General features: G+C 49.5%; 9 protein-coding genes and 2 non-coding genes across 11 annotated transcripts; 4 read left to right on the top strand and 7 right to left on the bottom strand.

Annotated features, from left to right (window-relative positions):
* Positions 1–203: 203 nt before the first annotated feature.
* On the top strand, positions 204–2,555 carry TRVA0_019S01728 (DDHD family phospholipase; the record flags this gene model as incomplete). The annotated part of the gene is made up of 1 exon (XM_076684884.1): positions 204–2,555. The coding sequence occupies one exon, from the start codon at positions 204–206 to the stop codon at positions 2,553–2,555; it is 2,352 nt and encodes a 783-aa protein (XP_076540925.1).
* Positions 2,556–3,327: 772 nt separating this feature from the next.
* Positions 3,328–4,335, top strand: MYG1 (Myg1p; the record flags this gene model as incomplete). The annotated part of the gene is made up of 1 exon (XM_076684883.1): positions 3,328–4,335. The coding sequence occupies one exon, from the start codon at positions 3,328–3,330 to the stop codon at positions 4,333–4,335; it is 1,008 nt and encodes a 335-aa protein (XP_076540924.1).
* A 448-nt stretch (positions 4,336–4,783) lies between these two features.
* On the bottom strand, positions 4,784–6,085 carry MDM34 (ERMES complex subunit MDM34; the record flags this gene model as incomplete). The annotated part of the gene is made up of 1 exon (XM_076684882.1): positions 4,784–6,085. The coding sequence occupies one exon, from the start codon at positions 6,083–6,085 to the stop codon at positions 4,784–4,786; it is 1,302 nt and encodes a 433-aa protein (XP_076540923.1).
* Positions 6,086–7,203: 1,118 nt separating this feature from the next.
* PGU1 (endo-polygalacturonase) lies at positions 7,204–8,409 on the bottom strand (the record flags this gene model as incomplete). Its single annotated transcript, XM_076684881.1, has 1 exon — positions 7,204–8,409. The coding sequence occupies one exon, from the start codon at positions 8,407–8,409 to the stop codon at positions 7,204–7,206; it is 1,206 nt and encodes a 401-aa protein (XP_076540922.1).
* A 1,825-nt stretch (positions 8,410–10,234) lies between these two features.
* Positions 10,235–16,870, bottom strand: BEM2 (GTPase-activating protein BEM2; the record flags this gene model as incomplete). Its single annotated transcript, XM_076684880.1, has 3 exons — positions 16,456–16,870; positions 16,249–16,388; positions 10,235–16,113 (listed from the first exon to the last, which is right to left on the bottom strand). The coding sequence occupies exon 3, from the start codon at positions 16,088–16,090 to the stop codon at positions 10,235–10,237; it is 5,856 nt and encodes a 1,951-aa protein (XP_076540921.1). The 5' UTR covers positions 16,091–16,113; positions 16,249–16,388; positions 16,456–16,870.
* A 1,998-nt stretch (positions 16,871–18,868) lies between these two features.
* Positions 18,869–19,993, bottom strand: SIP2 (Sip2p; the record flags this gene model as incomplete). The annotated part of the gene is made up of 1 exon (XM_076684879.1): positions 18,869–19,993. The coding sequence occupies one exon, from the start codon at positions 19,991–19,993 to the stop codon at positions 18,869–18,871; it is 1,125 nt and encodes a 374-aa protein (XP_076540920.1).
* A 1,781-nt stretch (positions 19,994–21,774) lies between these two features.
* TRVA0_019S01607 lies at positions 21,775–21,893 on the bottom strand. The gene has a single exon (XR_013062090.1). It is a non-coding gene; the product is annotated as a ribosomal RNA (ribosomal RNA).
* Positions 21,894–21,895: 2 nt separating this feature from the next.
* tRNA-Gln(CTG) lies at positions 21,896–21,968 on the bottom strand. The gene has a single exon. It is a non-coding gene; the product is annotated as a tRNA-Gln (tRNA).
* A 1,147-nt stretch (positions 21,969–23,115) lies between these two features.
* Positions 23,116–24,386, bottom strand: OXA1 (membrane insertase OXA1; the record flags this gene model as incomplete). Its single annotated transcript, XM_076684878.1, has 2 exons — positions 23,116–24,288; positions 24,354–24,386. 2 exons carry the CDS (start codon positions 24,384–24,386, stop codon positions 23,116–23,118), a joined length of 1,206 nt encoding a protein of 401 aa, XP_076540919.1.
* Positions 24,387–24,540: 154 nt separating this feature from the next.
* TRVA0_019S01552 (uncharacterized protein) lies at positions 24,541–26,259 on the top strand (the record flags this gene model as incomplete). Its single annotated transcript, XM_076684877.1, has 1 exon — positions 24,541–26,259. The coding sequence occupies one exon, from the start codon at positions 24,541–24,543 to the stop codon at positions 26,257–26,259; it is 1,719 nt and encodes a 572-aa protein (XP_076540918.1).
* Positions 26,260–26,778: 519 nt separating this feature from the next.
* TRVA0_019S01530 (uncharacterized protein) lies at positions 26,779–27,423 on the top strand (the record flags this gene model as incomplete). Its single annotated transcript, XM_076684876.1, has 1 exon — positions 26,779–27,423. The coding sequence occupies one exon, from the start codon at positions 26,779–26,781 to the stop codon at positions 27,421–27,423; it is 645 nt and encodes a 214-aa protein (XP_076540917.1).
* Between the last annotated feature and the right edge of the window lie 429 nt (positions 27,424–27,852).

Raw genomic sequence — 27,852 nt, 5'->3', positions numbered from 1 at the left:
CATCGGAGCAAGATATGCTGATTCGGATCTTGCCTGATGATGGGAAACTAGAAATAGAGTGGCGTAGACAGGTGGGCCGATTGTATGAATTGCCCGGAGTTTCCTTCCAGAATTGAGTATAAGTCTTTAAAGTTATTTGAGACGATAACACGTTTAAGTTGTTTGATACGATAGCACGTTTGATCGCCACTTCATCAAACGAAATGGCAGAACCGGAGGTCGTTCCATGGTTCTTCCATGATTCCGCTGTGGAACTAGACGATCCGAAGGCGACACTGCCTACATCGAGCACCCAGACCGGGTCCCCGGATAAACCAAAGAAGGCCGATAAAGCCGCCAAAAAGAAGGAAAAGGACCTGCCAGTTCCGGAACCAGTCAAAGACGCCGAGGCGTTTGCCCAGAGATACAAAGAAACGAAGCGTCAAGAGCGCGAGAAGGTTAGGGCCCAGCTTAATGCCAACGTCCATCCAATCTACTCAACTACGTCGTCTTACGTAGGGACGATTACGCCGAACCCAAATTGGTCGGCATTCAATCCAAGTGATAACAATTGCCTCGAGAAAAAGTACCAAAAGAGCCTTGAGAAGAAGGAAAAGAGGGAGGATGCAGTCCCAGTGGGATTGAACCGACTCTATTCGGTCTCCGTGGGCAAAAAGTCGCTGTGTCCCATTTACTGGACTTCTAGCAGCCACTATTCAAACGTGCACCGGTCAACATGGTTTTATTCGAGCACCCTGACTCCAACAGACCCTTCTTTGGAAGAAGCGGTTGCTGAGGCCTATAAAGAAGTGCGTCCGTGGCGTCCGGAGTACCTCAATGAGATTCTCTCGGCAAGCACTGTGCCAGAGGCTCTGGAAAGGATGAAAATCCCCATTGAGTACACGCAGGTTATAAACCAAGAAGGCAAGACGCAGGTGCAGAAAGTGATTGTAGTGTTTGCCCCGTGCTGCTCTGTAGAGGAAGGGGAGAAGTCGATTAACGAGCAAGGTGGAGAGTTCCCAGCGACAATCAAACAAATCGAGGCACTGAGCCCGACCAAGTACCCTGTGGCGTACATATTCCAGCAGTCGTCTTTTGCCAATACGATGATGTCGCTGTTGAAAAACAGCGCGTCGTATTTGCAGCTTATCACGGCGCTACTCAGCGGCAAAGTCCCGCCTGGCACTGTAGTCACTCTCCAGAGGCACTTCTCGTGGGATGACTGGAAGAAGCTCCGCAAGCTACCTGATAGGCCCACAGACGACCCTGGGTTTGCCCCGAAAAAGGTTACTCAGTTGGTTCTTGTACTGCACGGAATTGGTCAGAAGCTGTCTGATCGAGTAGAGGGCTTCAATTTCACCTACTCCATCAACGGGTTCCGCATTGCGATCAACGAAAGCCTAGAGAATCCAGGGATAGCGCACCTGCTGCCGTCAGACGCGAATATCATGACGTTGCCCATCAACTGGCGTAAAACACTAAATTTTGAAGAGCTCAAACGCAACAAAGACGACAATATTGTGTCAAAGCAGGAAGAATTTAGTCTCCAGGATATCACCATGAACTCCATCCCCACTGTTCGAAATGTTATCAGTGATGTTATGCTTGACATACCTTACTACATGTCGCACTACAAGCCGATGCTTCTCGAGGCGGCGACTAAAGAAGCAAACAGAGTTTATCAGCTGTTCACCAAGCATCACCCGTACTTCTTGGAACAAGGTGGGAAAGTTCATCTCGTCGGGCACTCGCTGGGTAGCGTCATTGCCGTAGACCTGTTATCGCACCAGCCGACAGACATTAACGTTAAGCCCAAGTACAAGCTCGATGGTAAGCCCAAGTTTGAGTTTAACATTACAAACCTTTTTCTTGCCGGGAGCCCTGCGGCTTTCTTCCTGCTTCTCAACAATGGGCGGCTTTACCCGCGAAAGATGTTTGACGAGGAGACCAACGGGAAAAAGGCTCCTGAGTACGGGTGTCTCGCGGTCAAGCGAATCTACAACATTGTGCATTATTCAGATCCAATTGCCTATCTGCTCAACCCTACAGTGGACGCGTATGTTGCGGCCAATCTCGAAACGGCAATCATCCCCACGGAAAAGGCGTTCCCGCTTCCAGGGACTGAGAATTCCGGGTTCTTTGATTCGCTTGCCTCGCGAATCCGTTTCTTCAAGGACAGCTCGAGTCGCGAATCCAGCCGGTCGCGGACTGAAAATACAGCAACTGATGGGCCCCAGGCTGAAAAGAACAAACCAAAAGATGAGTCTTCATCTTCGCTGCAGACAACGCCTAACGAGTCGGCGCCAGCACTTCTAGAAAGCCTTCCCTCTGAAGTAGAGCTTGAGACTCGTGATTTCGACAAGGAATACTACGGAGAAAAGAAGATGGCACTCTTGAATGACAATGGGCAAATCGACTACATCATTCCCCTGACGGGCACCCTTGAAAACCAGTACTTCAGCATGCTCACGGCGCACTCTGGGTACTGGGAAAACAAGGATTTTGCCCGGCTAGTCGCAGTCGAGTGCGCCAGGACGGATCCTCTTCCTCAGTTTGCTGCTAAGAAGAAGACTTAACTCCCTCAATTGCTGGTATTTATATTTTTGCTGAACACTAGAGCTGGTATATAAATTTAGATACATGAACACACGCTTCTTTCACAGGTCCCGCAAAGACGCAGGATTTGACGCACAATTGGGGGCCAGCCCCCAAACCCCCGTAGCTCCGCTTCGCGGAGGTCATTGATGCCGCCCATTAACAGCCTATTTCCAATGCTCTAACTTATCGCTTTATCCTAGGCTCTAGTTAATCGACTTAGGAGGATCCAGATTGCTCTTTCATATATTTGAGGATTTGGTTACACTTTGTTTCTCCTCCTTCGCTCTTTATTGGATAGGTGAATGACAACGTTAGGCCTCCTCGAGGCGGCCCTCGAAACTACTATACAGACTTTCCTGATTAGTCTAACTAGCATTCAGTCTATCAATTCTATCAATTATTCAGTCTATCAACCATCGAGTCCATTAACCATCCAGTCCAGTAATTATTCAGTCTAACAACCATTAACAACCATTCAATATAACAATCATTCAGTTCAACATTTATTTAACAACCATTCACTCTAACAACCATTCACTCTAACAACCATCCAGTCTAACAACCATTCACTCTAACAATCATTCACTCTAACAACCATCCAGTCTAAGAATTTGATAAAATGATTATAATTCTGGAATACCTAGCCAATCAACGATGACCGGATTGTCAGCAGCTGGTTATCGCAGCACAGCCGCACGGCGCGGAAAAAAAGTGAAATTTCAATCAAAGCGATGACGACTTCGATCGATAATGGCCGAAGACCACCCGAATAAGAAAGCTAAACTAGAAGAAATGGTTAAGATCGGTACCCACAGTGGCACTTTCCATGCCGATGAGAGCCTGGCGGTTTTCATGCTCAAACAGCTGCCCCGTTTCGCCAACGCCCAGGTCGTCCGATCCCGTGACTACGAGGTCCTCGAGACCTGCGACGTCATTGTCGATGTTACTGGCAAGTACGACGGCACGAAGCACTTTGATCACCACCAGCGGGAGTTTGCCGACACCTTTGGCGAAGAATACAAGACCCGGCTTTCTAGTGCCGGTTTGGTCTACAAGCACTTTGGCCGAGAGATCCTCGGCGAAATGCTCAAGGTGCCTCCTACGGATAAGAGCATTGATGTGCTGTTCCCCAAGATCTATACTGAGTTTGTTGAAGCCATTGACGCCAACGACAATGGTATTTCTGCTTTCCCAAGCGATGTGACTCCTGCGTTCCGGGCCAACAGCATCACTCTCCCTTCCATGGTCTCGCGGTTGAACCCGCTATGGACTGAGCCTAGCGACGACGCTACTCTGGACAAGCAGTTCTCCAAGGCCTCTGCGCTGATGGGTTCTGCATTTGAAGCTGTCGTGCGAGATTATGGCCTGGGATGGTACCCAGCCAAGTCTGTCGTTGCTGAGGCTTTCGAGAAGCGAAAGGAGTACGACGTCAATGGCCGAATTGTTGTTTTGGAGCAGTTCGCTCCGTGGAAGGACCATTTGTACAACATTGAGGCTGATGCGAACGTTTCTGGAGAAGTTTGGTATGTTTTGTATAGCGACGGCAAGGGCTGGCGAGTTCAGGCGGTCTCGAAGACTCCAGGGTCTTTTGAGAGCCGCAAGGCTCTTCCAGAGCCATGGCGAGGCGCCCGAGACGAAAAGCTCGACGAGATCTCCGGCGTCAAGGACTGCGTCTTCGTGCACGCTAGCGGGTTCATTGGCGGCAACAAGACCAAGGAAGGCGCCCTCGAAATGGCCAAGCTCGCCGTAAACTTCTAATATTCCATTATATTAATGCTAATGTTACTATTCATTACCACACACACTCTCTCTCTCACACACTGGGGCTCTGCCCCAGACCCCGTAGTTGGGGGTTCCACCCCCAAACCCCCCCTACTGGGATCCTGCGGCAGAGCTATGGGGAGTCAATTGGCGTCCAAATCCTCCGCGAAGCGGAGCTACGGGGGGTTTGGGGGGCTGGCCCCCCAAGTAGTTAGTAGGGTTTAGTATATGGTGGTAGTTGTACTCGATATGATCCTATGGGAGTTCAATTGCCTACAAAACCTCCGCGAAGCGGAGCTACAGGGGGGTTTGGGGGGCTGGCCCCCCAAGTAGTTGGCTGGTATGGATGGTGGGTTTTAAGAGTCATGAAAGGAATAAATAATGCTATATGTACAAGAAAGTTGGTGGTATAGCTTTTGGTGGGGGGATAGCACAGAGGCTACCATTATGCAACGTAAGGAGGAGGGTCGTGGAACTGGGCGTTTGAGCTGAAAAAGTCCTGGAAAACCGGGTTTCGAGGAATCTTCTCGCCCCATGCTTTGGTGGCGGGAGCTTCTTCAACAATTGGCGCGAGAGGCTGCGGCTCCTGCGGCTCAATTGGCTTCTTCTCAACCACCACAGATCGGGACGATTCAGAGCATTGGGGGGTTTCGGGTCTCAATGGCTCAGAGAATTCGGTCTTTTCAACCACAGATCTCAATGGCTCTTCCACCACGGGTTTCAGTGGCTCAGAGCATTGGGTAGAACAAGCTGTTTCCTGGGTTGTTTGGTTGGTATTCTTGTTGAGTTTAACAACTCGCCGGCGGGGTTTTTTGTGCGACGACCGCGCATAACTCTTGGACTGGATCTTCATAATTTCCGCATAGTCCTCTTCGGCCGAAATGGCCTGTGTGTTGTTGCTCTGGTTCTGACGGCGGCCAAACGCGTCCAAAGTCGACCGGAATACGGCCTCGGGGATAGCCGGCGTAAAAACGCTCATTGTTCGCTGGCAGGCCAACAGGGTATCTAATTTGAGCATGTTTTTAGCACTAAACGCCGGCATATCGGGGTTGATTTCGGTAAGAGAAACAGGTTTGGTCTTTTTGGGCTTAATGCTCTCTTCAGGCGGCTCACTCGCCGCTTTGGCGCGTCCCACAGCACTGCTAGCTGTCCCGGGAGCCCACTTATGGCTGAGTTTATGCAAAATAGACGGCAATTCCTCGCGGAACAAAATGCGTATTTGTTTTTCAATTTGAACCTGAAGAAATCGCGCAATGCCTGGAAGTGCGTCAAAAGTTGAGCTCACTTTGATCTCTTCTAGCGGATCGTTTCTAAAAACGAGCGTCAGGCCCTTGGCCTTGGAATAGACCAATATAATGATGCCCGACAGCTTAATCTCCGACAGAGTCAAGTTAAGTGGCATGGCCAAAGGCGAAGCAGCCCCAACAAACTGTGGTTTGGTGAATTCGGGCGCATTGTTGCCATAGACATTGAGCAGGTTTGCCTGCACCTTTGTCGCCAGCGTGATGGACGCATTGCCGCTATAGTTGAGCTTGAAGATGCCGCGGAACCGGTCGTCCGCCAAATCGCCAATCTCCAAGATCTCCAGGTTCGGTGGCTTGTCGCCAAGACTTAGGTCCTGGACGACGATGCGGTCTACGATGATGGGAGGCTTATTTGACTTATTGAGCGCATCGGTCAACAGACGCTTCGCCTTCCGGTAAAAATTCTCCTCGTTGAACGAGTTCCAGTTGAACGTGAACGACATGCTGTTCAACTGGGGTCTACGAAAAAAACTCTTTAGGTTCTACGACGATAGAAATGCCTACGGTATTTATCGTGGCGTGACGGGTCGCTTTTTATTTGTTTTGAAGACCAAAACTGCCCTCCCGTACATCAAACAATTTTTTTTATTTTCCGTGGGGCGCGCCTCACAGAGCTCGGGATTTACCGGCCGGGGGGGTCACATACCAACCAACCTCTACCCTTAACCGGTGCATTGAATTTACGAAGTCTGAATTCCCTGGTGATATATATAGAAGATAGAATTGTAATAGATTTATTATACGTTATTTTGTATGGTACAATGGTTATAGGCTTGGGTATATGTGGCAATTTGTGATTGTATATTAAACCCGGGGTCCGTCTAGCCGAGAGTATGTGACATGTTTCGGCTAGGGTCTTAAAGCTCTCCGCGAAACGGAACCCTGGAGGGTTTGGGGGACTCACCTTGTACGAGTACCAATCGGGGCTTGTTCGGAGACAAGTAGGCCATGTATAGAGTAGAATTGCCCCCAGGTAGTCCTTGTGCGGAGTATTGAGGACCACCACTCCGCGACTCAGTTTGTTAATATTTGGAAATATTGTAAGTAGTTCGGGCAACGCCTAGTATATAATACCTGGTAGGAATGTATTCGAGGGCCAGCCCTCGAGCTTCCGTTGTGGGGGCTCTGCCCCCAAACCCCCGTTACGGTGCACTCCCAACAGGTTTGTTACAGTTCGAAACAGCGCTACAAAACTTTGTTACAGACCCGCAGAAACACTGTACTAATTTGTTACAGCCTTACCTTTACAGTGTATCTTGAAGGAACTGCTAGAGTAAATGAGTAGATAGCATGTATCGGTATGAGGAGAGTTAATTTAAGTATAGTGACTATATCTGAAGCTTGATGGAATGGCTACGCGGGAAGCCCAATTGCAGTAATGGGCCAGGCTGGTTAAACACTGGAAAATGCGGTATTGGTGAAGCTCTCCGCGAAGCGGAGCCCTGGGGGGTTTGGGGGGCTAGCCCCCCAAGTACACATTGCGCGGAGTAGATCGAACATAGTGAAGTCAATTATAATGTAAGCGACTATACGGTAGATAACTGTTTGGAAGAAATTGAGGTTAGTTGAAGACCAAAGTGCCGTTAACGCAATTGAAGCCCAGGGTGGAGTCAACGCCGTTCTGGCACCACACCTCCGTAGTGTTAGATCCAGCGAAGTCGGCGTAGAGCTCTATATCCTCAAAATGAAGCCCAGAACACGCCTCGACTGATGGGCACATCATGACTATGCCATCTCGGCCAGTGAGGCCAGGGACGTCCCACCAGGTACCCGAAATGTCAACCTGCGCGTACTGAGTCTTTCCATTGATGCTACCAGTGAACCGCTCGAACGTAAAGTCCTCAATAGTAATAGAAGTGTTGGTGTTCTTTCGGGTTTGGGTGGCCTGCTGGTCGTAGTAGGACTGGGTAACGAAAATGGGGATCGTGCAGTTCTCGGTGACAAAGTCCCGGTAGGTGATGTTCGAGACGAGGCCCTGCGAAGATGTCCAGGCCTTGAACCGGGCGCCATACAGGGTGTCCTTCATGTAGACATTCTCAACAGTAATGTTCTGCAAAAAGGCGTACTGGTCTTGGTCCTCGCCTAGAGACCCAATGGATACACCGTGGCTGTTGACGCACAGAGCATTGCGGAATATAAAGTTGGTCAGACCGCTCTGCATGGCAACGCAGTCATCACCGTTGTATACAACAGTGTCCTCAATTATGATGTTGTTGCCGCTGACATCAAACCCGTCAGTGTTGAACGGAAGAATCGACGGGTTGTCAGAGATGGCGACGATTTTGGTGTTAGTGACATTGAGGTTCTCAGAGCCCGAAATACCAACGCCCCACGCAATTGGAGCAGAAACCTTAAGGTGGTCCACTACAGTGTTATTGGCAGTAAGAGACAAGAAGTGCGGCCGGTTGGGCACAGTGTAGTTCGGGGTCATGAGGTTCCACCACTGCTGCCCATAGCACTCAATCCACCCCCACTCGTCCTTGGGATTGCCCTGGAACCGAATGTTGTCACCAGATAGGACAAACCAGTAGCCCGAAAGAGATGCGTCCTGGCCGTTGGCTGTCCCACCGACAACGTCCTGGATGTATGTCATGTTGGTAGGCAGCGTCAAGTTCCCGTGTATTCTGATCTCAACGTTGGATAGATTCTCGAATCGTGCAGGAGTCCAGACGTTGTAAGTGATGCCCTCTTGGAATTCAATGACCGAGTCATTGCCGCACTGAGTGAGTGCACGCTGGATGAAGGGGGTGTCATCCCTGCCTTCCATATGGGCAACCAAGCACGTCGTTTTGGGATTGCTGGCACTGGATACAATAGTACCTGGGCGTGAATTGGTAGTTGAGCCTGAATGGCCACCCTTGATAGATGGGGCTGTACCTGGGCGGGAGGGGTGCTCCTTTCCAGCTACCATAGCCGCCATCCCGAGACTGCAAAGCACATTACCGAACTTCATTGGTTATACTTCTAGTGAATTGGGTCGAATGGACTTTCGACTCTTTATAAGCCTCGTTTTCCCCCACGGTTTACGTCTCTACGGCATCCCCGATCCGCGAAGATCTTGCATAAGGAGTTTAGTGAATTGAGTCGAATAAATTCTCGCAACTCTTTATAAGCCTGATTTCCCCCACGGGTTATGTATTTACGGCGTCTCCACGTTGAATACCCGATGCATAAGGAGTCCAAATAAATGCGTTACACCCAATTGGAACACAATTCTCCACGATTCCAAGTGGAGTACAGCTCAAGTGGAGCTGAATTCCAAGTGGAGCGCTTCGTAGAGAGAATGATGTAACCAAATTCAATCAGACAATATGTTTCCTCCTGGCCTTATATACGAAGGTCCTTCTACCATAGAGGGAGTTCAAACATCTCTTACCATAATCCCGCCCTTAATACCCTTTTAACACTGGTTACCATTCTATTCTCCCCTTTTCTGTTTGATGCTTTTTCAAGCTACAATACAACATTTTGTGGGGGGAACTTAATTGAAGTCTGGTATTGCGGGGTATATCGAGAACCAAACGAGTTTGGGGGCACACTTGGATAAATACTTTGGCCTGTACACTTGGATAAATACTTTGGTGTGTACGTGATCACCGCTGCAAGGTGAGCCATCTCGGTGAAACGAATACCGAGATATCAATGTTACTCCGGCGATTCTGACGAGAGGAGAAAAAGTGCCAAGAAGGTACCGAGGGTTTTAAATCAGGGACAGGTACTACTCCCCCCACCTTTTGATGCACGACCGTCTCGAGATCAGCTTTCCGCACGGCTAGTGATATCATAAACCATTATTTAGCCTATGTATGTTAGTTAGTTGCGATAGCAAACCAAATATCAAGGAGATTATACAAGATTTGGAAGGTATAGTGCAGACCTCGTGTGGTCCGCAAAAGCCCCTGGAAGAACAATGTCTGGGTTAAATACCCTGGTGTTTCGAAACAATGGTGGGGTTAGGTACTCTAGCATCACTAAACAATAGTGGGGTTAAATACTCTAGTTTCACAGAGAATCATGTATGAAGTGTCTGGAAGATGCAGCAACACAGTTCAACCCGACTTGCGATGCGCATGGAGTGGGGGTCCCCAACTTTAAAGGCATAACAGGTACGGCAATCAATTGTCTCGCTTCGGGAGATCTGCGTGGTCAGAGAAATTAATAGACAAATGCCTATGTCAGTTCGGTAATATTGATCTTCTTAATTTGCGAGGACAAGTCTTGTAACTGCCAATTCCGGATTTTTGTAGCACAATACCGAGATGCTTCTTACGGTGTAACAAAATCTCCCAACAGCGCTGTCACTGCTGACAAGGATCACTGCAACAGAGGGTCCACGAAGCAGTTACAGTTCTCCTACCTAGGAGATTGAAAGACAGCTTTGACATTAATTTTCGTCAACTGGGATTGAAAGTTTCGTGGGGCACAATAGTATACATCAAACATTATGAATATTACATTTCTCGTAATTCTAAAAACACACATTAAAACATCAAAGTATCAAAACGCATAGCGAGTCAAAGTAAACGCATTGCGAGGGAAATGTTCGTAAAACACCAAAAACTCAAACGAGTGAAATGGTCGTAAAAGGATAATTAGTAGGCGCTAACCTCCGTGATGCTGTCACGCTTGAGTTGGGTGCTGCTGTTACCAGTCGACTCACTGTCGGACGGGCCATTGGCAGATTCCTGCTGTTGTTCGGCAGTCACCTGAGTGTTGCGCTTTCGTTCCGCCGACCGAGGCGGCGGCTGGAGTGGTGGGGACGGCGGCTGCTGGTCAGGGCTTTCAAACGGCTCGCCGCAGAATATCTGATTATAATAGACAATCATCGCCTTTAGGATATTCTGCATGGCGCCAAGATCGCTCGACACCGACGACGCAGCGCTGCCCATCGGCAAGAACGACATGGAAAAGACAATCGCCAGGTTAACAGCATGCATTCGGTTCTTTTCGCCATTGATCGTAACCAGCACCAGGTGTTCAATGAGTCGTTTCAGCAGATTCAAGTTAGCTCGCGGAAGTTTCTTGACGCACTCTCGCAGCCGCAGAATCGAAGCCTCGTCGTTTCCGGTTCCGCAGTTGACAAACTTGTTAAATAGATCGTTCGTAAGCAGTGGCTCCGGCAGCTCTCGCAGGTATAGCTTGAAGCACCCGGCCACAGTGTTGATATCGTACCACCGCTCGTCCTCCATATCAATGTTAGAGCCGCTATCCAGGGCCGACTTGAGCGCGTTCACGCTGGCCAGAGAGCCAGGAATCCGGTAGAGACCCACCTCAGTAAGTCCCCGGGCCTCCACTTCGCTGAGCAGAATTTCAACAGCCTTTGGAATATCCCGCCCTTCTCGTTCACATACAACGCCGACAGGCACGCCAAATACTTTGGTGGATGTAGAGCTCGTCTGGGACAGATACACGGCATACTTGCGCGCTCTGGCTAGAGCCTGGGTCCACTCCTCAGCGTCGGCTTCGCTCTGAGACTGGAACAAGTAACTGGCGTTGTTAACATGGATCTTCCACATATTCGGTGACCGCCCTTTAACCATACCGACTTCGCTGTTGGCCAGATCAATGGCCATCAAAAGCTTAGTCCGAGTGTGATCGCCAACACTGATCAGGTCCGGCAGCTCGCCCAGAGAGACCACCTTATCCGATGGAGCAGCATTAAACGACCCAGAGAGCGCCATTGAAATTGGCCTCACGGCCTTCAGAAACCCTCCAAACCGAGACCGCCCTTTCTTCTCAGATGATAAGCTGCCCGTGTGACCAACACCCTTATTGTTTCGCGATGCGTTCTTACGCATTTCTCGCATCTGACGATCAAGAACTTCGTGCTGTCGCACATCGCGTTTCTGCTTTTCCGACTCCTGTGTGACGTAAGACATGAAAACGCGGGCCTTGGCGTTGGCCTTGGGGTACTCCTTGGCCTCCTTGGACGCTGCGTCCCGAATTGCCCGCCGGTCGAGCACATACATGTTCTTATCGGGGTTGATCAAATATGCCAGGCTCTTGTACCGCGCAAACGCGTTTTCAGCTCCGCCAACGATATTGGCAATATCGTCTCCGTCAATGGCAACCTTGATATCCGAAATGTTGGTCACCAGGTTGTAGACATACCGCCGCTTATCAAAGTTGATGAGCGCCGGGTTCTCAATCGACATGTTGGGCACGTAGCACACAATCTCGAGCATGCGCTCAATGATCCAGCCAATACACGGGGTCAGCGCCTTCTTGCTCGCTTCAAGCTTAAGCTGTTCGCTGGGTATCTCCGGAATGAACGGGTCGATCGACGTCATATTGTTAATGAACACGCCCGAGCTGTAGTGTCGCGAGATCTCCCGGCCCGCCTGGAGCCACGCATTGGCGTAGTATCGGCTTTCTGGTCGCAAAATAGCCGCCGTGAACGCAGACTCAAGGAAGGCCGGCACAGTAGTAGGCGAAGAGCCGGCAGAGCTGAGCGGGTCAGTGGGCTCCAAAGATGATGGCGTAGACACGTTTGAACCATCATCAGAGCCCGAAGAGGCGAGGTCGATATTCCGCATTCGCTTGCGGATGAGCCCCAGCCCCTTGAGAACCGTGACAATGCGACCTACTCGGTCGTCCTTGTGCAGGGTAGGCTCCGAGATCTGGAAGGTAAGAAAGTTCACAACATTGCTATGGAACTTGAGGAGTTCCTTAACAGCCTGTGGCATGTGGTTCACCACTACATCTTCCGGGTTCCCGTCGCGGTAGAGCGTGCCAAGGTACGTGAAGATATCCTGAACGATAACATCGTCATCGTGGCTCGTCTGCGGGGGTGGTTTATAATTGAAGAACCCTAGCATATCGGCACTCTGCGTCTCGAGCACTTCAAAGAGCTCCATCCAGTCGTTAAGGTGGATAAGCGAGAAGTACTCCGATGCAATCAAGTTGATATCCTCAATGAACTTTTCCGTTCTAAGCAGCGACGCAGTGCCTCCCACCATGAGGTTCTCCATGCGGGTGCCCAGGGGGAACTTTGGTAGCTGCAGCTTGATATCGTTCGGCCGGTACGACTTTTTGATGAACAGCTTGCGCACCTTTTTGTGCAGCGTTTCGATCGTCTTGGAATACGTAAGGTACTCCTCCTTGAGGGAGGCTGCCTCTTCCCATATGACCAGTTCGCCTTCGAGCGCTTTGAGGAAGTCCAGGAACTGATCCCGAACCGAAAGATCGTTAACAAAGTCTCCAAAGTACTGGGAGATCCACAGGTGGCATGCTTCAAGCACCCCGACCTGGATTTGGGCCACAATCTTCCAATCGATCTCTTCTGGGGCCTCTTCGCAGTCCGGATACCAGCATGGGAACTCCATGCCACACGTCAACCCATCGCCGTCGACGCTCGTTTCAGTAGCCGCGCTGCCTCGCCTAGCCATCTCGGGGTTGGTGGTCCGCTTTGCCAAAGTCATCTCAGGGTTGGTTCGCGCCTGGACAATGGACACTGCAGCGGACCTGGCTCCAACAAACCGCCTTCTCAATCCATCCAGGAGGTCGTTGGGTGAGCAGAAAGAACGGAAAGTAGCAAAGAAGGTCAGCGTGTTTACGTCCATATCGATTTGGAGCTGCGGTTTAGTCCGGTTGCCTCCATCCAAACAAATCAAGTACGGCGAGAACTCGTTAGCCCCAAGCACCAATACGTCAAAGAGCCGCTCCAGAGACGCAGACCGCACGACGACCGATATTATGTTGTTGAACCGCTCGTATGCATTAGCCAAGCTGGCATAATCGTTCATGCTCCCCGGAGTGGTACCCCGCGGGCTCTGGGGTCCAGCTAGCTGCGCAGAAACGCGCCGCGACGTCGCGCTGTGCCGCTTGGAAGGTGTTTCAATCATGCTAGAAGGCCTTGAAGCGTCCTCGTCGGCAAAAGACTTGAGCACCAACTCCTCTCCAACGTAATAGAGCTTTGCGCCCACGTTGAGCACATCGCGGATGTTCTTCATGAGCGCGTGACGGCTCGAGTACCGTGAAACAAACTGCCGGCTCGACAGATCCACGTCTTTAACGCCCGTAGTCATGGCGAACTGTTGGTTGGCTGAGGGAGGGAACGAGTTTGATCTTTGCAGGTTGCCATTAATGTTGCTGTTAGACCCATTGCTGTTAGCATTCTGGAGAGAGATAGTCGAAGAGTTGGACGATGCAGAAGAGGAAACAGAGTACCCGCCAGTCGACCCCTGACGGATGCTACTCAGGTTCGTTAGACTTCCCCCAAACTCTCCCCGTGAGTCGTTTCGACTGCTCGAATTGCTGCTTCCGCGGATAGACCGCTTGGGGTTGTGGTGATTATGGGTCTGGGCGCCGCTGGCCGCGATGAGCGCCTGCTGAGAGAACAACTTATAGCTGTGGTTCACATCCGTGAAGATTAGCGGCAAATACGACCCATTGGAGAGCGGAGATTTCGTGGTGTAGTGATGCTTGAGGTAGTAGCCTGTTGTCGACGGCTCAGCGGCCAGACTCATGCGCAGAACACTTTCGGGTGTCAGCACCGGAGTCTCAAAGTGGTGAGCCAGCAGCCCATAAAGCAACTTTTGCAATGACGGGACTGGCTCGGGCGGGTTATCAAACGTGTCGTTCTGCGGGATCTGGTCCAGATAAGTGAACCACCGGTTGAACGCCAAACGAATACGGTTGAGCCGGTTCTCGCAGTGCTTGAACGTAGCCCCTTCCTCGTATTTGACACACAGGTCGCCAAAGAAGGGCACTACGCGCTCCTTGGGGTACGATTGGCCAATTCCCTGCGGAGCCAGCACGTGGTAGGTCGATTTACGCGACATGTCTGCAATCAGCGACCGCCGTTCAAGGTCAAACACGACAGGCGCCCACTCTTTTACTACGCGGTCTCGCAGCTCGACGGATACAAAGCTCCACGCTTCACGCAGTCGCATGACGGGAATTGAGCACAGTACAGTGGCCACGGCCAGCCAGCCGACCATGTCACCGCACGATTTGAGCTCGTTGCCCAGGTTGATCCAGTGGGTGATGAGCTTTCCGCGGTAGGGGGAGTCTACTTTCCGGTGGCCACCAAACAGATGGTCTAGCAGCAGGCTACCCAGGAAGTGAATGTTAGTAGAATCGAACACGAGAGGAGAGTGTCGCTGGTAGTTGTATTTTGTGTTGAACAGCAGCGATGTGTCTGAAGTCGGGGACCAGTCGCGCGAGAATGCGAGGTGGAAGTAGTAGATCTGCGACGACATCATCTTGGTCTCCAGTTCTAGGAACAGCTCTGGAGGGACGGTAGTGACCCGTGGTTGGGTTCGGTGTTCGGTGATACTCCCTGCGGTATTACTAGTAGCACTGTTCCCGTTACTCCCATTACTCCTGCTGTTACCCCCAAATGTACCATCATTATTACTCGAAGGATTCGGAGAGTTGTAGACTTCTACACGGTTCAGGAAGGCCCTCAGTCGCTCCGACATGTGGGCGGTAATTTTAGGCTGAACCGACCACAAAACAGGCTCCTGGTGTGTCTCATATGCCAAGATATCCGTCATGGCCTTTTGCTTCTGGAATACAGACCGCTTGAGCTCGTTGCCTACCGGGTCGTTGTGCGCTGAAATGGTCTCGAGCAGATGGCATAGCCCGGCGAAAATCGTCGTATCGAGGAACATGCCCGGGAAGTTCACCTTGACCGTTTCCACCACCAGCTGAAGACGAGCAATTACCGCCGACTTGCCCTCAGACCCGATGCCAGACCGGGCCCCGAGGGCAGAGGACGCAAATTCCGTAAGCAACTCAAACGCTACGACAATATCACTAAGCAGCGGCATAAGCAGCACGGCTGTTTTGGCAAACTCATCCGACTCGCCAAACAGAATCGTATGGCATATGGCCTCGTCAGTGCCGCCAATGATGCGTCCACGCCCGTCGTAGTCGAGATCCGGATGCGGGTCGAGTCCACGGTACTGGATGCGCAATGACGTAGTGGAAGAATCCCGTGCAGGCGCTAGCAGCGGTGATACGAGCGAGTTTGACGACATGATGCGTTTATGCGACGTGTTGGAATAGCTGGATGAAGTGTTGATCGACATGGACGAGCTTGAAGGCATGGTGTTGTAGATGCTTGACGAATTGGCCGAGCTCGGGGTTGGTGGATGCCCGTACGAGGTCGCGCTTGGAGGTGGGGTCAGCAGAGTCGGGTCAAAGGACCGAATATTTAACTCTGCGGGCGGCTTGTACATGCTCAGTACGCCATCGCGCAGGGATAACCGCGTCAGGCGCCAGCTAGGCGGAGGTAGCGGTGTGTTTGGGTTTACTGTCGAGAGCGCATTGGCAGATGAGGCGTGGCGGTTGACCCAGCCATCGCGGCTGATGTTCATGGACTCGGCAATGGCGCGGGCTGAGCGGGGCTCATTGGACTCGGAGACATTGGATGACGACGGTGAGTGGAAGGATGTTTTGCTTTGGTTGTGCAAGCCATTAGAGGTTGATGTCGTCGACATGGGTGATGCAAAAATATGTCCGGCTATTACAAATAATTCACTGTTTCGGAGCCGAAAAGGCTTCAAACAGTTTAATTATTCACCTTGTTAGTACGAATTACGAATCAAACTGCCCAAATCGTCGGCATTAGTGGTTGTCGGTGGGGGGAGGGACTTACAATTTATCGAATCAATGTGTGAGATATCACTCGGAGGCGGTTCTTCCTCCTCTCTCTGATCAGTCACTGGATGGTGATTAGATACTTGGTGGTGATCAGACACTGAATCGTGATCAGACTCTGGATGGTTAGAATGATCTCTAATAAAAAAAAAACACAGTTAGCACTCGTTCGTTATCATCCACAAATAAAATAGTGATGACCCACTTTTAAACCAATCGTCACACGCTCCGGTTTATAAATAATCGAATAACGCGAGAATATGCGCCAATTCACGCTCTAACAGTTGTCCAAGATGCAGAAGTTGGAGTGAAGTTGAGTTGGCAAACACGGCCCTTTTTGGGTGAACAATTCCAGCCGGGTCGACCCAATTTCAGGAGAAATATGGCCGGTAGCAATCAAACTGAGTTTGCCAACAAAAGTCTAAAAAAGAACGCCCCCGGGGTTATCCACGTCGCGCACGCTAGGTTCGGGATTCGAGCGGGTGAAAATATGAACAGAAATCTCTCTTTCTGGCGCCCCAAGCGGTCTCCTGCTCTATACGTCTATTGTCGTGAAATAACCAAAAAGAGAGAAAACTGGGCTTCAGCTCTCCTTCGTCACGTTTTTCGTCACAGGGCGGAGTGGTTTTTTTGGAGAAGGTGGTCGTTACATGCACCGCCGAAAGAAGGTTGTGTTCGAGGCGCGCCGAGTGGAAAAAAATTAAGGGGGTGACGAGTTTCGAACCACGAATATTTGCGTCGCGACCAAACTTTTTTGCAACGCCAACAAAATACGATCTTGAGACGCACACACTCGCAAAGCAGACTTTTTTACTCAAGCGTGGTTATGGAGCCAATTCTCTGAAGGAATTCGCCCGGTTATATTTATCGAAGTTGTTCGTAGCTCAAAGTAGAAAAGGACCCTTCGTATTCCAACGTCGTAGCGGATGTTTCTTTTTGAAACCCAGAATCGCAGTAGTATTGAGACACGATTAAGGGGGGGAACGTCGGACGCGGAGGGGACCCGTACATGAACAAAATGACATTGATGTAGGAGACACGCACATACCGGCTTTTTTCGTGGCTGCCACGTATATTCTCCGGTATTTTCTGGCCCGTAGGATGATCCCCACATCACCCGCACTTGCAGCTGGAGTAAATTCAGGGGTATCCAGCGGGCTTTCAAATCGGTACATCATCACACATTACATACGGTTGTATGATAATGCATTATCATTGGTGCAATGTAATAGCCTGTGGATATATGGGCTTTTATAAGCCCTTGAATCTTTCTAGTCGATTCATGGTAGCTCGTTATTACGGTAGGGGTGTGAATTCGTAGATTCAGGCTGTCGCATGCATGATATAATGTGGATGATTTTTGGTGGTTGTGTGGATAGATAATTGTGGACTTTGGGTAGTTGTGGATGATTTTTGGTGGTTGTGGTAGGGTTTTCGGGTGTTGGATTGTGGATGATGGATGGTTGTGGGGTGTGGGGTGTGGATGGTGGGTGGTGGATACTTACAGGCTTTCTTGGACAACAACGATGGTGTGGTGGTTTTGATGGATCGTTGCCGATAGCCTCTCGACAATCTTGGAAGTGTGAATGAATGGGGTGGCCGATGCGTTGGCCGTAGTTTCCGACGGATTCTGCTGGTTTAGATGGCTGTTGCGATTTCTGGGTCGATAGGATGGCCAATGCATTGCGTCTACCACTGTTGTTTGACTAGTTGGTGATATGATTTGGTAGACCCCCCAATCCTTCCAGAATGAGAAGGAATGGAGAATGATGGAAATGAGTGGAGAAAGAAAGAAGGTGTCAGTGGCCGTGATTGGAAAGAGAAATGGTTTAATAAACCCCGTGAGAAACCGGAATTGGTTTAGTACATGTACTCGTAATTGAAACGGTTGCCCTGCGGGACCCATTGCAGATCAACTCTAAGGCGGCATATTGATGCGGGTCGTATCTTTTTAGTTTTATGGCTATTACTTGGTTTTTTCTCCCCTCGAGGGCCACTTGTTATGGGCTATTTGTTATACAGGACTCCAACCGCTTACTATAGCACCAAAGCAAAAAAAAATCATTCATATTTACCTGCCTTCTGTATCTGCCTCACAAACAGCTGTTTTGCAGCTAGTAGCAGGGATGTGCTATGCCTTGAGACGCATGAAACTAAACGCAGTAGTCCGCCTACTCATAAACCGTCCAAGCTTGCCGCACAACCCTTTATCATTTGATTCGATCTGCATAATACTGTACCAGTTATATGAATTGGACACTACGTACAATATATTTGGAACTACAATATTCAAAAGACCATGGAAGGTGATATAGCCCTGCAAGACATTATGTCAATAATTAATAGAAACCGTTAAACGTTACATTGTTTGTTTGAAACTAGCGAATCAACGGAGCAAGTCATATTTCAGCGGGTTAATAACTCTCTTACGATAATTGGCACCATGTTTCTGCGCTTTGCAAAATCAGCTCATGTTCATGCATCCACCTGCAGACATATGTACAGGGGATCTCGACCGGCTAATGCACCTTCCCGGACATTACGTACCGTAGTACGCAAGTGAAGTAAAGGGTGTGTAGCCCAAGTCTAATACTAGTAGTCGTCAAAAGTGCAGTACACTATTGCAATGGGGCATAGAGCACCTGGGTGACATATTTCCTCGAGTAGCGGCTGATCGAAGCTACCGCTAGCACGTTATGCTTAATCGAAGTCGTCGCAAGGTGATTCAGCACGACATGGTTCGGAATCGGTAAAACACTATTGTTGTCCTTCTCCGTACTGTTCGAGTTCAAAATAACCCCCTCCAGGTGCGGCGGAAGCATCGGAGGCGTGACAAAGTCGCTCGAAACGAACCGGTCCATTACTTCCGCATTAGTAAACACTTCAGGGATTTCGCGGCAGTACTCAAGGTGCGGCTCCGGCACTAAACTCTCCTCCTCGCCTACCCGCTCATACCCGTCAGACGTGAGCGCATCCTGCGACACTTCAGCAACCTCGGGCGGGCCCACTTCAATGTAATTCACCAAATTGCCCATAGAATCCGTCGCAGTGGCCAGGTAGTCTGAGCACCTGAGCTCATTGTCTACTACAAACCGCAGCCGGTGCGTCCCAGCTGGCAATTTAAGCACTACAGAAAACTCTCCATTCTCCTGCCTCGTCAGCTTGATCATCTTGCGCCAGCCAGTAAACGATCCCGTGACATAGACCTTTGATCCCCCCTGCACCCACGAGAGAACTGTGTCGTATTTCGGCCCGCTGTACTCCTCTCCTCCCTCTAGCCCGTCTGTCGATGCGTATTCGAAGATGGAGCTGGGTTGGACAGGGGTCCCTTCTTTCAGCCGCAGCTTACTCAGATCCTCATCTAGTTCATTGTCGTCCAGCAGAATGGCGCTCTTGCGCCGCGGGTATACCGGGCGCGCTGGAGTCGACGTAGCAGTGCTGGTATTTGACTCATCCTCCTTGCTTGGGGTCGAGTGCTCCACGTGCTCAACAAACTCGTCGTGGGCAAACGACCCGGTCGTGGTTGATGTGGTTGTCGTCGCCTGGGTCACGACACCGGGGATCGGAAGTGCCTCGCTATTCTCGAACTGGCTTGGCACTGGGATCCCGTCCTCTTCTTTACGCTTGCTCCCTCCCGGCCTCTGGCGCCCTAAGGCGGCGGCCTGCCGTAATGACGGGTTGTGATGTTGCGCGCCCGCGCCAGGAGTCGGTGGCTTCTCCTCTTGCGATGAAGAATTGCCCATAGTCCCCTGCTCTCTGTCGTATCCTTCCAGCTTGGGTGTATGCCGTGATAATGCTACCTAGTGTCCCCTTGTATAGTCCGTCTTGTTGGTTCCACTGTCTATCAGGTTCGATTATTGGAGTGGTGGTTTGTGCTTTGGGGGCTTTTTGTTTAGTCGTGGTGCGCGCCTCATCATTTCAGCTCTCGGCATACCTTTGCAGTGTGCGTGCAGTCACCTTTCGATTTTTCAATGAAGCCGTGGAGTGTAGAGAGGGTTGAGCAGACCAGGGGGTGCCGGGTTCTAGTTGTGTTTAGGTTATCAATTAAGTCAACTCATTTTGAAGGGTGGTTGTATAATATTGACCCGGTTACTGGCACAGTGGTGATCTTCGACGATGATATGAAACTGTCTGTGGTTAAATCGGATGCAATTGAGGACATAAAAGGTAAGGGTTGGGTATTGTGTTGATATTTTAGCTAATTTATAGTCTATGATGATGATCAGAGTGCAAAATTGGCTAGTATGGATGAGTTGTTGAGTGAATATAATTATTTGACGTAATGTTCTCTTTGGGCTACCAGTTGGCCCAACTGGCGAATTATTCCAACCATTGGGGAGCTATGACTAGGTTGAGTATTAGCGCATACTTTTGGGTACGTCATCAGTGGCTCAATTTGTTGTATTACGAGTATTCAGGAAGCGGTACAGTCGGATTGGTACATGTGTCGCTCAGTGAAAACAAATGCACCATTTAGTCAATTAAAAATGTTTAAGGTGAGGCCAGAGCCGACAATCTGTATTTAACTTCGTAGCATATAATAGTCCAAAAAATGTCTTTCGCGTCCAACTGCTATTCCCTTCGACATTTACCGTTAATCAACATTATGCCTTTATTTTGCCATTGCGTGTGTGTGTATAACAGGTAATTCACTTGGACAAAGTTGGCTGTCTTAACGGCAGCTCGATTTGTACGCGGTATTTGTTTTTAATCTGGTGTTTACCTCTTAGTTGTTGATGCCAGATACGCAATTGCAGAATTTGTTGACTAGACATTGTACTTCGCACTACCGGTACCGGTATTCCACATCCAAATAAAATATTTTTTGATTTCTAGAACATGACTTAAGCTTGAGATGCCCAATATGACACCTTTTAGCATTGCCAATGAGGTTATATTCTTCCTAGTGTACGGCTGACAGGAACGTAGAGATTCCAAAAAAAAAAACGACTTTTTAGTATGTTACCATGGGTAAAAATGAATGCAACCCTAATTCCGCTTATTCAAAGGGTGTTTAAAAGGCGAAACTGGGATTGTTACTCCAATTGACTGTTCTCGGCACCAAACAGAAAACGAATTGCTCAATACCGGTAGTACCACAATATGAATCAAGCTACAGTACATGGGGTATAAAGGAAATTCGACTCGCTGCGGCGGTTCTTTCGATATTCACATGGAAATCGCCAGCTCACGTATAATATTGTGGGCATGCGTATTTCTCTATGAGCCCGCGGGTCTTCCGATTTGCCAATACATATATAGAACACTTTAAACTAACGTTATATCTATAGATCTATGCATGTATATATGCAGGCAATTTAATACAACCTCTGCATGTAGTCACCTACCAGCAGTGCTAGCACATTATGCAGCCTACATGTACCCAAATTTAAGCTAACTCGCATGTAAATTAATCATTTAAATTTATTATTTTATGCGGCTGAAGCCGCAGGCGCCGCACAATTCTGCGCGGCTCACGCATAAATGTCTCAGAATTTATGCATGATGTTGCAAATTTAAAAAGCTACAACACTCGCTGTTCCCGCGTTGTCTCCAACCGCGGTACTTGGACGAGCTCTCAGGTGCTTAACTGCTGCCGATCGAACGAGAGACGGTGTGGCCACCTGGATATGGTCGTAGCTAACAGGTCCTGCCCGGATTCGAACCGGGGTTAGAGGAATCAGAATCCTCCGTGATAACCAACTACACTACAAGACCTTTACTTGAGTTGTCGATCGCTTAATTGAGCATTATTTAAAGCCTAAATTTACCAAATTAGAGATTTTTGCCTATTTGATGTTATAGCGTGAAAGAGCGCAGTATAATTACTATAGAAACGAAATTTGGGGTTCTCTGAGTCCATTACTGCGGAGAAATGAACAAAAGTTCTTGCCCGCTTCTTCCGCCTTCGTAAAACCCAACTGAACGAAATAACGAGTTGACGAGTGCATAAACGCTGCGAAACGGCAAACAAGTGTCTAGATATGTAATATTGGTTATATCACGTACTCTATATTACCTAAAAACAGTTCCATCGACAGAGGTGTCCAGTTTGCACATATTCCACGAATTATAAAATCATTAATAAACGAATTTTAGACCGACGTGTGGTATCAACAAGTTAGCGACATTACTACTCAATTAATTAGGGCCATTAGAACCTCGACTTACTGGAATTCCGCATTGTCTCTGGGAATTTTAGTTTATGTGGTTAAAGATACGGTTTATCGACATGGACGGAAAATTACTAAGCCCTACTTAGCCTAGAACCAGTACCGGTAGTACGAAGGAGACAACTACCTGGAATAATATACTCCTCCGGCGGCGACTGTAGCGAATGAATGAATCGTATTTTTCGAGCCCGTTGCGACTGTGTCACCAAATTACGCTTATGTAACACAATGTACATCAACACATTTGTCCGCTAAGCACGCATTTCAACATATTAAACAAATCAATGAAATCAAAAACCTTTGGTTGATGGGGTCGATTTCCTTACCGCCGAGCTAATGCTAACCGCCTACCTAATTCAAATCTTGCGATTCCGTAGGTAAATGCCACAGCTCGGGATTCATGGACATAAATGATGAATAAATTATTTGTGCTTTTAGCCCTGTTATAGCTGTGTTCACCAAGTCAGCTATGGAAATCCATTTAATGAGAGAGTTGCGACAACAAAGTCCCAGAAATCACCCACCGCCAAATCAGACCCTCCTTCTTAATCACCTGGGTCGAAAAAAAAAAGATATAATAACCGTATCACACCCTGGTACTTGATAAATTGCAACTAACCGTCTTTGATAAAGATACGCGTGCCAATGAAACCATATATTTACAGTATGTAAAGAAAAGTAGGTGGGGTAATTTACATTCGAAGCTCCTTGCCCTTCTTGACAGTCTTGCCCTCGTTAGCAGCAGTAAGCTTGCTCTTCTTGCCAAGCTTGATGTATTGTCGCTCCTCAGCCCGCTTCTGCTCAGCCTTGAACGCCTCGTCTCGCAGCCGCTCAGCTCGAGCCCGCTCGGCGTTCTCCTGGGCCTTTTCAGCCATGTTGTTGAACATGGTCTTGATCGACTGGATCGTGTTCTCCTGCTTGGCCTTCTCATCCGCGGTCTTCTTGACCATCGGAGCCATGCCCAGGGCCTTTCGCACGGCCGGGCTCTGGAAGGCAGCAGCCTGGGCGAGAGACAGTACACCGTTGAAGCAGAAGTAGAGACAGGTACCCGCGGCGATCTTCATGGTCACTGGAATAGCAATGAATGGAAGCCACGGCATGATCTTTCGCATAGCCGAGCTCGTAGCATTGCTACCGCCCATCTCACCACCCAGCTTGAAAGTCGCCGAGTAGATGAGCGCCGTGACGACCTGGAGGCCAAGATATGGGTCAGCCGCACTCAGATCCGAAAACCAGGCAAGACCCTCGGTCAGGAACCCCTGAACCGGAGCAGCGGCCATTCTGTTGAGCCCAGCGAAGATGCCAATGAAGAACGGAGCGCCCATAAGCGGAGCCATGAGCCACCGGTACTTAATGTTGTGCTCAGCCATCAGCTTCTTCCGCCGCAGCAGAGCCTTCTGGCCCTCAAGTGGGTCCTTAGTGGCCTGGTACTCCTCGAGGATCTTCTGCATCTCTGGCTGCAGCTTGCTGAACCGCGCAGTAGTATCGGAGGCCTTATAGTACATGGGCAACATGGCCACTCGCATACCCACAGTCACTACAGCAATAGTCGCCCACCAGGGGAGACCCGTGTAGATGTGTGCGTACTCGAAGATGTGCTGGAACAGGTCGGGCGGCCAATACCAGTTCTGGGCGAGCCCGATGGACTGGAAGTATCCGATCTCATCGGGGGAGACCTTAGTAGCGATCTCGGTGATCGTCTCTACAGCCGTAGGAGAGTACGAAGCGACCGCTTCGATTTCAGTCTTGATATCAGTGGCCACTCCAGCCGCAGCAGCCGCCGAACTGTTGAATCGCAGCCCCGATAGGCCCAGAGCCGGTCGCTGGGCCCTCAGGAGGGTCGTTGGACGGGAAGCCAAAGCCAGCTAAAACGCACACCCACTTGTTAGTTCTTTTCCCTTGGTTTTCCCTTCATTTCCAGCTCACTTACAGTCGTCCTCGGGCGTACTATCGATCTCAACATGATTTGGAGGTGGAAATTTTTCAAAACCGGCCGGAGATCTGAGATCTGTCGTCGGACCTGAAAAAATTGTCCCAACCAACCATCATCAAACGATCACCACCTGGCGAAGGAGATTAAGCGGAGGCTTTGAGGGGGGCCCCTAGAGAGATAGAATATGCAGAATATTCGCCGGAATTGGGCTCGCGGGGTAGCGAGGGGTCCATTGATGCGGCGGAGCTTGTCAAGGTCTGCGTCTAGGGCCTACGAGATGGCCGAATCGCCGTCAGCTTCAATATCACCTGATAAGACCACCAGCGAAATGGCTAGGCTGTCGAAGAAGCAGTGGAAGCAGGCAGTTAAGGATATCCGCGACTCGCGGTTTGGCAAGACTTATAGCCAAGGTGTCGAGGTAGCGACCGAGGCTGCGCAGAGGGCAAATTTAAGCGCCCTACCCAAGGTATACTTGGAAGAGACTATGGCCCTACTAAGCGAGTATCACCCGACAAAAGAACATGCTGAACTCATGGGAGTGCTGTTTGATGCATACGTGGCCAATGGGTACGCTGAGCAAGTGCCAGATACCAAAGGCTTGCTCAATCTTGTAAAAGGTCTCTACAATTGCGTCGTAGACCACGCTGATCCGGTGCTGGTGTACAAGTATAAGACGCTAACTCAGCGGATTAATCTCCCGTCTTACGCTATAGAACTATATCGCAACCTTTTGTCCCTTTTTATGGCGTCCGGGGACCTTGAGGGGGCTATTACTGTGCTCCAAGAGGCTACGGAACTGGGGTATGCCGTTCCGTATCACACACAGGAGGCACTGCTGATATCTCTGCTCGATTGTGGCGAGATAGAAGTCTCTTGGAACATTATGTATGCCCTCCACAGTAGCGGTAGGGTATTTTCCCGGACGTGGGGGCTCTTTATCAACAGCGCCATTCGCGCCTACCACTACCCGGCGCTCGACTGGGCGTTTAAGAATGCCATAATTCCTGGGAGTGTAGTGCTGGATGACTGGAGTTTTGAGCAGATGGCCGAGATTGCCAGCCGCAATGGCGACCACGCTATGGTCCGGTGGGCATTGCTACGGGCGAAAAACCGACATGAGGCTATTCGCAGCATACATCGTCATAGCCTACGGTCCGAACATCACAATGTTACTAATGCGACCAATGCTACTAATCTTACAAAAGCTGGTACTACGAATGCTAGTAATACTAGTATTGGCCAAGGCATATTCGACATTGATGCGCGCTACTTTGAGAGTAAGCGCGGTAAAAAGAAAGACTGCTCTTCAGAGCTCATGGACGGCAACGACGCTAGCGCATCATCGTTTGTGCCGCTAATTGAGGCTCATGCTAAAGCTCAGGAGCTGGCGCCGGCGTTAGACATTTTAGAGCGACTGAGAGAAAACGCCTCGGATATCTCGATATCGCAGTTACCTGAGCTCATTGCTCTGATTTCAAAGCACAGGTCGACTTTGGAGAAGACGACTGTGCGACTTACTGACTTGTCGAAGGACCCCCACATCCCCAGCTCGACCAAAACACTGCTGTTTAATATTATCATTGCGGCTATAGCGCGACTCGACGCGTTTGCGGCTGTACAATTCTACAAGCAGAGTTTAATAGCGCTCGAGCTGTGGCCGAACGAGGACACCATCACATTTTTAGTCTCCATCTCGGCGTCGAAGAAGGATCCACTACTCACGGATGAGCTTCTTGATGACAGCGCCAAGTTCGACATTGCGTTATCCCATAAGATCCTCGCCTCTGCGGTGCTCGGATACCTGGATCAGAACCTGCCAGATACAGCGCGCGTCTACTACAACTCCATGCTTGATAACAACATTCAGCCTAAGCAGTTCATCTCCGATCTCCTCGCTATTTAACTCTTCTTCATCTACTGCATGCATTAACGACTAGTCACCAGTTCTCCCTACATGATCCTTATATGACTGGTCTATTTATTTGGTAGAACCAAGTGGACTTCTCTAACTATGGCAATTCGCTTTTGGATTAGCCTAACTGTCTCTTTATCCCCAAAAGGCTTTTCTGGATTAGTTGACAAGGTACAGTACCGGCGTCTCAATCTGTAGTCTACGGAAAAAAAGTTCAGTCACAAGAACGGCCCGTGGATCAAAGCTACATAACGGTAGTCCATCATATTTGTATATATTTGATAGCATACACCCAAATCAAACAGAAACTAAAGGGTTACTGATTGGGTACCTCTGTTATCCTAGTATTAACTGGTATCTCACGTATTTTCAGTTTCCCCACGACCGGTAGAGGAGAGCGGTTGTCGATCAAACATAGATCGGCGTTGTACTGGTCAGCCGCTTCATCCGGTTGCCATTGGTTTAAAAGAACATTGGCTAGCTCACTGGTGAAGAGATTTTTAGTGAACGATGGGGTCGACATCGTCAAAGCCAGTGGACGGCCAGGCTGCTGCATCGGGCCCACCCAAGTTCCCTCCCACAATCCACCTGTACTATAAGCCGGTTTTTACGGGCATCCAGATCCACATAGGCGAGCACAAGTTATGCCCTAAATATGCTGCCGACCTGCGTTCCAACTGGTGGGGCGATATAACAATGTATAACGGTCCGTCAAACAACTGTCCTCCGATTGCGACTGCAGTATATCAAGAATATAGCGACGATAGCATAATAACCCTGCCCGATCTAGTGGCGGGATCAGGACACATACACGAGGAACTTCAATTCCGTAATACGCTTCTTTCGCGACATTTTACCTTTTCAATCTGGGTTACTGATGAGAGGGATTATCACCGCGAAACGTTTAGGTGGAGAAAGGCCAAAGGTGGAGAGTGGGAGCTGGTAAGAGTGGAGGGGCACCAAGAGGAAGATGAAATCTTCGCGAGATGGAGTAGCTACTCGTTCCTGAAGGGATCTAAAGGTTCATCTTTGCAATTTGTGGGAAGAGGTGCCAAAGGTGAGTTGGGCAGTTTATGGGCTATGATGGTAGTAATAACTTGGTTGAGGGCCTGGCAATCGACGATGCAGACGATAGGGGCCATACCTGTTAATTGATCTCCTACATGGGCACATTTTTATTCAGCTTGTCTATACTGGACGCCATTAGATGTAACAGGTGTTAATCTTTGGCGAGCGATGCTTTGTAGAGACAACAGGGATGTTCCGTCCGTCCATCGATCCGCTGGAATGTTTCCACAACAGCTCTGATCAGTTATCCCAGGCATACAATGAGAGCTCTGATCTGATACCTAGATAAAGGTACAATCGAACGCTCAATAACAATCAGGCGCGAGAAAAAGTTAGACAGGTTAACGTGGGATGATTCTACGACTTGGATGACAGTTATGGTTCATTTGACTTTCGTGCAGAGGTTTCAGAAACGGGCACAATCAGGCTTATACCTTCAGCATTATGTAATGAATTCGATGATTTTTTTGAAAGAATGGTGTACAAGCGGGACGTATTGCTATGACTTGAGCCCAA

This window comes from Trichomonascus vanleenenianus, assembly GCF_965637985.1.
Source record: "Trichomonascus vanleenenianus strain CLIB 3782 genome assembly, contig: TRVA0_019S, whole genome shotgun sequence".
Lineage (NCBI taxonomy): Eukaryota > Fungi > Ascomycota > Dipodascomycetes > Dipodascales > Trichomonascaceae > Blastobotrys > Blastobotrys vanleenenianus.
This window is presented reverse-complemented; position numbering and strand designations above follow the sequence as displayed.